Source organism: Olea europaea, chromosome 13 (assembly GCF_002742605.1).
Source record: "Olea europaea var. sylvestris chromosome 13, O_europaea_v1, whole genome shotgun sequence".
Lineage (NCBI taxonomy): Eukaryota > Viridiplantae > Streptophyta > Magnoliopsida > Lamiales > Oleaceae > Olea > Olea europaea.
In genome coordinates this window covers 26,850,075-26,860,305 of record NC_036249.1, presented here as the reverse complement: position 1 = coordinate 26,860,305, position 10,231 = coordinate 26,850,075, and the positions used below count along the sequence as shown (strand labels likewise).

Sequence of the window (10,231 nt, the reverse complement as noted above, 5' to 3'; positions counted from 1 at the left end):
AGTTCCATGAAAAACTTTGCTTCATCAAACACTACCTAACAGAATAAGTTACAAGATAGCAAATGTAAGCCGCCATCTGTCATTTGTTCTAAATGACACTTGGAGTGAAAATTTGTAAGTACATACACTTCAAATGGATAAAACATGCACAAGTCAAATATTTCCGTCTCGAATAACCATTTCCCCTCTTGCCATGATTTGAACACCAAATCAGTGAATATACGAGATGAAAACCCTGATTAGGAGAGGAAGTTTTGATCTAATTTTCATCGACAACGATAGCTCAACCAATCAGCAAGACGAGTCAAGAGAGGGAAAGGGAGGCGAGAATGTGCATTTAAGAATCAACTTACGAATGGTCTTGAGCAGTTACGTAATATCATAGTGCGAAGACAATATCCAACGTTAATAACTAAACTAAAAGGACACTTCGCTTACTAACAAGATACCCAATGTTTCATACAAATTAAAAACAAAATTTGCAACAAAGGCTCAACTTGAACGATCCAGTCCATGTCATCTCGTGCTACGGCTTCCCACGTTTTCCTCACATTTTTCCCAGACTTCATCTCACGTCACCTTCCCCACAAATTTGTCATTCGTTGATTTGTCACCTGGGCCCTTATTACACGTCTTAAGATTCATTTTTTCTTCTTGTATCCCGATTTATAGAGAATGGTAAGGCACATAGCCGAGTATTACCCTCAAGTTGGTAACCACATCATTGCACTTGATTAGAAGATTAAGCATCTGTTGTGAAATATCAATGTTCGTTGGTATGATGGTTATATGTTGAGCGGGTGGGGTATTAAACGAGGCAGATACTTGCTCAGAAAACGGCATATTACTCCGAAAATCTTGAAACTGATTATTAGTCGAAGGAATGGCGGAATGAGAAATAGCCTCAGCAAAATTCTTACTACTAAGATTGACCGGCTCTGTAGAAGCAGCAGCCTCGGGAAAAGTAGGAATGTCATTGGTGTTCTCATTCCCACTCAACAATGGCGACTTATTCCCACCTAATACGAACTTGACGCGCGTGCTTCTACCACCACCACCACCACCACTTCCCCCTTCATCACTGGACTTCTTGAGACAAGATTTGAGCTGGGCGGACTGCTGCTGATGCAGTGGCAAAGAAAGTTTTGCAGCCACCCTTTGCTCAGCTGCATAATCTTTAGGTTGTTGGGAGGCCCCGATTGATGATTCATCCTTTTGAACCTTGGCCCGTTCTGATTCTTGACCCTCAGCTTCCATTTCCCGGAGAAAGCATCTCACGTTTGTATTCCCAAATAAATTGCTACTTCCTGAAGCAAACTTTAAGGCAGCTTGAGCATGAACCTTGAACTGGTAGACAAGACGGCATGTATACGACTTCCAGAAAACACGAGTACCAGAGTGATCCAACGGACCAAAACGAGCAAACTTTGCTTTCAGTTCTGCAATTGAAGGAAGTGCTCCTCCTTGTGGAAACTTCATAACAAGCATAGTACGATCGGCAGTTCTTGCTGGCTGCTTCTCTATTATCTTGCCAGATTCCAATTTAACTGCTTTTTTGGGAGTTGGTGATGCAATTTTCACATCTTTTTCCCTAACATCCCCTCGTTGAATGTCCATAACCTTCTGGGCAGCTTTCTTTTCTGCTGCCAATGATTTCACATCATCAAATCTCTTCTTTTTCTTTGCAGCAATTTCTTCAAGACGATCAGACGGACCACGTTTCTTCCCAACTTTGCCTAAATCATCATGCCTGACTGGAGGTTTAAGAGGCTTAACATTTGTAACCTCTTTGATATTCTCGGCAGAACTGGCTGGAGATCTGGTTGCAGCTAATATACTTGCATGAGCTTCATTTGAATCATTCTCAGCTGGAACAGACAAGGCCAAGCTTTTTTGATAGACAAGAGATCGGAATTTTGAGAAAACCTGCCTGATAATAGCTGGACTCCTCCTCTCTACGCCATGGAAGGGGTTGAGAGCAAGAGCTTGCAAATCTTTCAGTAGCACTGCAAGTTCAAACTCTGCATTCCCTGTCCTAACAGCCTGCCATGTTTCCATTGAAGGAAGCTGAGACTTTTCACCCATAGAAACTTGAGTAGACGTTCCTGAAACTCTCTCAAGTGCTGCTCCAATGTTGCCAATGACTCCAGGTATTTGCACATGGCTAGTGGTTGCCCCGATGCCCATTTCTTTCTTTCTCTTCTTCTTCTTTTTCTTCTCTGTCAATACTGGACTCTCAGTGCCTATTTCACCAGCAGGACGCTTTCGTACCTTCGCTTTCTTAGTTCCATTGTCCAAAAGCTTCTCGGGGCCTGCACCACAAAGTTTCCTCAGTAAACAGAGATGTGTACAGTAAAAAATAAAGAGAGAAAAAAAAAAAAATAAATAAAAAGATTCGCACCACTGCAACCACCCTGAAGTTTCTTTTTGTGCAAATCTTCAGCAGAAACTTGCAGACTCATAGGTAGGTCAAGGCCTTCAGAAACACTGAGATCGGGAGTCTGAAACACATGCTCAGACATGCCAGAAAACTCAACTTTCCCAGTAACATGCAACTCATCTTCCAGAGGAGGCTGACTAGAGGAGCCTGCTTGCGACAAGTTTGCTTTTTTAGACTTGAACTCATTTGGTGCATCTCGTCGCTTAAATAGATACCTTTCTTTCTCAATTTGGTCCTTTATTCTAATAGGTTTTGCAGATCTTTTCTCCTTACCAAGAGCTTCTGCAATGACAAGTCGGCCACTCAAAGGATCTGCAAGATGACACAATCATCAGAATGATAAGAAAAAACCCAAAAAAGAACGAGTTAATATGTAAGGACAGTTTACTGGTAAACTTGCAAGCTCATCCCTTCTCAAGAAACACAAAAGATTCAAATAACAATCTTAAGCCCCTGTTTGGGCTCCATTAAAACGAAGTTTTGGAAAAAAATATATTTTGAAATAGTTATTTTTTGGGTAATGTGTGGTTAAAAATGAAAGAAAAGTTTCAAATTTACATGTAATATTATTTAATGGGAAAAAAAGTTTTAGATTTACATGTAATATTATATTATGAGAGAATATGTGGTTAAAAATGAATTTTGGAAAAATGGATTTGAAAAATGGAGCCCAAACAGGGGCTAAATATGTATTATAGTTGACTTTGTAATATTGAATGCAGCTGGATCTCAATGATTGTGCAAACAAAAAACAGAAGATTACAACTAAAGCAAAAAAGCTGAGAACAAGTGGCAGCAACCAAAAACGGGTGCAAGAATTCACAAAGCACATTTTCAAGAAAAAAAAATCAAATGATACCAAACCCCCATTTGGCCCCCTTTAAAACTCTTCAATTTAATTTAAATTTTTTTTCCTCCTATTTTCAACCACACAATCTTCAATAAAATAATATTACACACAAATCGAAAACTTTTCATTCTTTTACAACCATCCATTTTTCAAAAAAAAAACACTATTCACCCCATTATAAACCAAATAATGGGGGCTAAGTAAAATTTATATGGCATGCCATACAAGCAGGTGAATTGTTAGAAATTTGAAGGAGTAAAATTTTCCCATCAAAAGCCCCCCTCACAACATTTAAGGTGAGACCAACTAACAGACAAAACGAACAGAACCTTGAGTACACCAACAATTTTACATTGTATTTCTTCTAGATGATGCATGATGGGATAAAAATCAAACCACGAAGACAAAACTCATCCAACAACTGTGCATAAATGTTGTTCCGACCCATGGTACTTTTACGGTTAATCATATTAGCCTATGTTTGGCTCATATTATAAACTATTTATAAAGATGCAGGTCACTTTTTATCCACACATTTTAAAAGACGTACAAACTGTGAATAAATGTTGTTCCGACCACATTACTTTACAGTTAATCATATTAGCCTCTGTTTGGCTCATATTTATAATTGTTCATAAACGTTCAAGCCACTTTCTATTCACACATTTTGAGGAACCTATAAATACTATCCACTTATCCACAAATCATTTCTATTTATTTATAATTCAAACCTATTTATAAACACTTCCAAACATGCTTTTAGACTAGTGTATCTAAAGCCCCCAAAAATAAATTAAAAAATAATAATAATAATAAACACAAACACAAGGTTAGCATATCTAAAGCATAAAAGATGCAAGAAAATCTTAATAATGCTATATCAAAGGCTCCACAAAATTAAATGCAGCTGGATCTTTATGATGGTCTGAGCTGCCACCGTTTTCTGCTGTGATTGATGAGCTACATAGCATAGTTATATTTTTTGAAGTTGGATTTGAAATCTAGGTATCATTAGATAAGAATGAAACCGGATGACTCCAGAGACAGACTCTCAAGCTCACGAGGGCCATTACAAATTTTTGGTCATGCCGTTTGGTTTGACAAATGCACCGACAACTTCTCAAAGTTTCATGAATGAAGTATTTTAACTACCTCAGAAAATTTGTACAGGTATTCTTTGACGATATCTTTATTTGTAGTGGCTCTGTGGAGGAACACAAGCCACATTTAGACATTATTTTACAGTGTTTGCAATGGCATCAATTAATAGCAAATAAAAAGAAGTGCACATTCGGTGAGTCCCAGCTTGAATACCTAGCCACATTAAATTCGAGAATGGTGTAGCTACATATAAGGCCAAGATTGAAGCAAAGTGTAGCTAGCCCAAACCCCGCAATCTTTGAGAACTACACGGCTTCCTTGGGCTCACCAATTAATACCAACGATTTGTAGCAGGCTATGCCAAAATTGCATGGCCGCTGACAGAATTACTAAAAAAGATGGGTTCAACTGGAGAGAAAATGCAGAGACAGACTTCTGTAATCTGAAAGCGGCAATGACAGGTTCCAATCCTCGCTTTGTCCCACTTCTCGCAAGAATTTTTGGGCGAAATCGAAAGGTCGTAACATGGGTTGAGAGTGGCACTAATGTAGCAAAGCATCCGATCGCCTATTTCAGTCAAGTATTAACTCTACTTGCACAACGCAACTCCGTTTAAGAGCGAGAATTGATGGCTATCGTGTTTGCCATTCAAAAATGGCATCACTACATATTGGGCCAGCACTTTATCGTCAGGACTGATCAGCATAGCCTGAAGTCTCTTCTTGAGCAACGTTTAATTAATGAAGATCATTAGAAGTGGTAGACCAAGCTACTGGGTTTTAATTTTGAAATTCAGTATCATCCTGGTCTTAAAAACAAGGTTGCATGTGCAATCTCAAAAATGGAACCAACTTTGAGTTTCTTGGCTATTTCTATGCCCTGGTTGTTTGATAGACTCCCACCTGACGTAACAAAATAACAAGGGCAAAATAGAGAAATGAATGGGGCAGTTAGCAGCACACGCAAGTACCAGAGGCAGCTGGAGAATTAGTTAGATAACCATTATAAATAGACCGGAAAACAAAGAGGAAAGGGGAGAAATTGAGTTTAGACTTTGGGGAGAGAATTGGCTGTAAAGACCTATACTTGGGGAGCATATAAAAGTCCTCCTTGAGGTCTCCATGTAGGAATGCGTTCTCCACATCCATTTGATGTACAGACCATGACTGGGAAGCAGCAAGCGTTATACAAATTGGAGAAAAGAAATAAACTTAATAGCAAGAACATACACTAAGGCAGGAGTGAGAAGACAAAGCATTAATACAACAACCAATCATTAGCTTCAGTCAAGTGTACTCATTTGTATAAGTAATACTAAAGGCACAAAAATTTAAGTCAAAGAAAATACAATTGTTTATCTCCGATTTACAATGTCAATCGCCATGAAGCTTATTGCCATTGATCCCCCTCTCTTCTAACACCATGAGCTCCCCAAAGATAAGAAAAAATATACAAGAAGAAAATCTTTTTGCAGCGTCTAATAAACCATTTATCACATGCATACAGGTGATTGAATGGAGACCAATCCTATTTACCATTTCACCAAGTTATTCAAATGTGAATCACTGCTGAAGTCAAATAGCATACTAGCAGCTCTTGTCGTATCTTAGTCTTGCCATATTATTGACAGAACTCAAGAAATGTTCCTCTGATTGATGATATCAGAGACACATATCAGTTGGGAGATACAAAAGGCTGATTTTTATTGTTACAAGCATGAAAAAAAGGAAACGAGTGGGAGAGGAAGGGGGGATTTCCCGCTGCATGGCGGCATAAAAACATACCTTTGGATGAATCCATAACAGGTGGCTTTGTAGGCCGAGTAGGGCGCACAAACTCATTACCAAAGGCTTGTGCATATGTCTCGTCATACTCCTCAAACAGGGCCTTCCTATATGTTAAAAACGAGGCCTTGTTCTTGATAAAATCTAGCATCCAATACTCATCTGTCAAGGGCTTCAAAGCTAGCTGTCGTACGAAAGTGAACATCTCCTTGGGAAGAAAACTGTCTCGTGCTTTTTCGATCTGACTCATGGAATAAACTGCGCCTGGTTCATAACCGGCCACATCTGCAATAAAGTAACCCTCTACACTGGTAGGCCAAAGATTGAACTGGTTACGGCATCTACAGACCAGACCCAGACCTCTTCTTCGAGACATCTCATCCACAGCTTCCTCCACTGCCTTTAAAAATGACCTTGAAAGAGTTTGCCGAGATTTCTCAGCAAAGTTTTTCTCAAATGGTATTAGTTCGGCTGGTTCAAACCACCCATAGCTACCATCCCCAAAAAATGCCACCAACACATGGCCTTCATGTTTGGTTCTCCGAACAGAAGGCGTAGCAAAGGCTTCATTGTAAATAAATCCAGGCCACCAAGGGTGGGATTTTACTTTGCCCCACACCATGTCACCAACTTGGTACCCATATCCGACAGCTTCACCTTTTCCTTTCGTCGCAAAATCATCAAATCCCGAGAGCAGCGAATCATAATCTGCTGCCATACCACTAGGTCTCTTACTCTCCGGCTTACCCTCCTGCGAATCAGTCGGCATAGAAGAACTAGCCTGATTTTCCGAAGCTCCTCTATAAGCATCACCAGATTTATTTTCTTCGTTTGTCAGCTCGGAAACCCCAGATTCATTCAAAACTACCTCAATCAAGGAGGACAAACACATACATCAATTTTGCATCTTAGTAGTTAGACTTCTTCTGATATGATACTTGGATTAAATTCTTAGGATAGCATGAAGAAAATGCAATGAAAGAGCTACCACTTCTGCTTCATTTTTCTCCAGTCAAAATATTTTTCCGAACAAGAGGTTTCTGCAATAAAAATTTTCGGTCCCATATTACTTTTAAATTCTAGTATCTTTTACATTTTAAGCATAACTCAGGAAATATTAACGTCATATATTTTTACCAAGAATTTTTAAGCTTGAAAATCCCGTAATTTTCGGTTACCCTTGAAATTTCGCTTTTCCTATTTTTGAAAGACATCGTTGAAATGTCTTGTTCTAAGTCAAAGAAAAAACAAAGCTGATGTAGTGAATTTTCTTCACCCCTTCCCACCCCTCAAAAAAAGCGCGCGCGCACACACCATACACTACAACGTTGATTGTTGGGCTACAACTAGAAATTCCATTAAAAAACTATAAATTCAAGAAACTAGAGAAAATCAAAGAAAACACACTGAATCTCGAAAAATTCAGCAAATTTAGCAGAAATATACGTTGCAAGAAAGTAAATGCAGAACCCCACAATTATTAAATCACAGAATCAAGCTTCAAATGACCAAAAAAAAAATGACAAGAAACCTATGTTAAGAAAACAAAGAATCTCACCTCTTCGCTTGAATTAACCGCCATTTTAGCAGAAAATCCGAACAATCAATAAGAAATCCAGAGATTTAAAGTCAGAGCTCAATTTTAATTTTTACATGACCACATTCTATTATCGAAATCCCATTAGAACTTTTATATGCATATGTGCGTATGTGGGGTGGAGTGGGGTGGAGTGTGAGTTTACAACGTGGGGAAGAGAGATATCTGTAAACGGGCAGGACGCGACGATGAAAGCTCCTGATTACAACACCGATGATCACGACAAACATTTTATTCCCTTTTCTATTTTGGACACTTGGGCCATCCTAAATTCCTGATATTTAATTTAGGATTTGTTTGAGTCCTATTGTCTTTTTCTTAAAAAAAAAATAATAATAATAATAATAAATATATATATATATATATGGGGTTAAAAAATAAGGAAGAGTTTTTAATTTGCATGTAATATTATTTTATTCAAGAACGTGCGATTGAAAAAAAAAAGAAATAAAAATATATTTTGAAAATAATCTAAGATGGTGATTGGTAGAAATTAAAATTAGATTTTTTTTAGTAGATTATGATAAAAAAATTTGAAATGTGTAATTAAAAAGTTGTGAGATCATAAATAATGTGATTAATATTGATTATTTGACTTTGATTTAAATTAAAATCAGATTTTAATCCGTACCAAACATGCTCTAAATCCAACAAGGGCTTATATTAAAATTTTAAAAACTATATTATGTTCACCAATTTTACATTTCAATACTATTTTTAGTAAATTCATTCATTTAAATACTATATAGTTCAAAGTAAAAATTAAAAGCACTTTTCTTTATGTTATAGCTTGATCTAGAGATGTTGGACTTCTGTTTCTTTCAAGATAATAGGTGTTGCAATCTCATCATATATAGGATATTTGTGCAACCTTCAACTTGAGACATTATTCGCCTTGCAAATCTTCGATACCAATTCATGTTGGAAAAAGAATTAAGGAATGGAGAAGAAACAACAAAATTAATAAAAATGTAGTAACAAGATGAAGAAATCACTAATATTGTCAAGAACAATTTCGAAGGTTTGAATACGGTATCGCTGTTTTCAAAAGTTATTTGCCCCCTCTTTAGTGTTTATGAAATGCTTAAAGATCTTCAAACAAATGGTCTGAAAGATTATAACAAGCATTGTTATAGAAAATACTAAAGCACAAAGTATTTTTCCACCAAAACTTGAAAAACAAGATAAGAAAAGGAATATGATGAATGAAGAATAAGAATTTGATCATTTGATTGTTGAAATTGGCATGAATATAAAGTGTTTTCCTTACACCAAGCCCTGAATATAGATATACTATATAAAGGCCATGAATAGGAGAGTGAAATGGTGCCAAAAATCAAGTGGTCCAACGTTTAGAAAAGGCCTTCAACGGTCAAAATATTGTACTATGTCGAGACCTTTTGGTCTCGGTATATAGCCATACGATCGCATGGCTCTATATATTTTTTTCCTTCCATTGTTGGTTTTGAATAACCACTACATAGCGATCCCCACTTGTTCAAAATTAACAAGGTTTCATATTCAAAGTATACGATACTCATGCATAAGAACTAGATATCTTTCAATTTGAATCTAGCCATTGTGTAATTCACGCAAGGTAAAGTCGGAATCAAAGGTAGCATATTCAACAATCTTTTAAGAGAGAAACTCCAACTCTCTATTAAGGCGGCACCACCTTGAAGATTGTTTAGGTAAAATTCTTTCAGTACATTTGTTACTTTTAGATGTACTTGTATTTTAGCACTGAACTTCATTAAGAGTTTAAAACTCATCCCTCACTTTAGTAATAACCAGCATTATTTTAGTTAGGATAGGATCATTGCGGATTTGAATAATGCTGTAACTATCCACATATCAAATGACTTGTTGTTATCGTTTGAACTTATGGATTACCTTTTGACTAATGACAGGTAGGGTTGCTGTCATTGATGGACCTTTTAGTTGAGGAGTTTCAACATCATCTTACTCGAATTAGATGCTACTAAATCTCTATTTAGAGGTTTAGTGAAAGGATCCGCCAAATTATCAATTGACCTTACATAATTTAGGGAAATTATTACATCTTTGATTAATTTCTTTATGTAGTCATGTCCAAGACTCGTGTCTAGACTTTTCATTGTATACCTCATTGTATGATTTTATTAATGTGGCTTGACTATTACACATGATAGGTATTGAAGAAATATTCTTCGATTCCAAAGGTATCTCATATAAGAGACCCTTAAGCTACTCAGCCTCTTTCCCAATATCAGATAGGGCTACAAATTCTGATTTCATGGTCGAGTGTGTTATACATGTTTGTTTCTTTGATTTCCAAGAACAGCACCTCTCCTAGAGTAAATAGGCCTGAGTTCTTGGTTTTTCTTGGTTTTCTTTAAATATCCAAGAACTCTCTCAATGGCCTTCCAATGATCATTGTTTGGATTGCTAGTGAACCTACTAAGTTTACTTATTGCATA

The 10,231-nt window shown here is 37.0% G+C and overlaps 1 protein-coding gene across 1 annotated transcript; it reads right to left on the bottom strand.

Moving 5' to 3' along the window:
* Window positions 1-307: 307 nt before the first annotated feature.
* Window positions 308-7,045, bottom strand: LOC111408071. Its single transcript, XM_023037840.1, has 3 exons — window positions 6,176-7,045; window positions 2,402-2,752; window positions 308-2,312 (listed from the first exon to the last, which is right to left on the bottom strand). The coding sequence occupies exons 1-3, from the start codon at window positions 6,942-6,944 to the stop codon at window positions 667-669; spliced, it is 2,766 nt and encodes a 921-aa protein (XP_022893608.1). The 5' UTR covers window positions 6,945-7,045; the 3' UTR covers window positions 308-666.
* Between the last annotated feature and the right edge of the window lie 3,186 nt (window positions 7,046-10,231).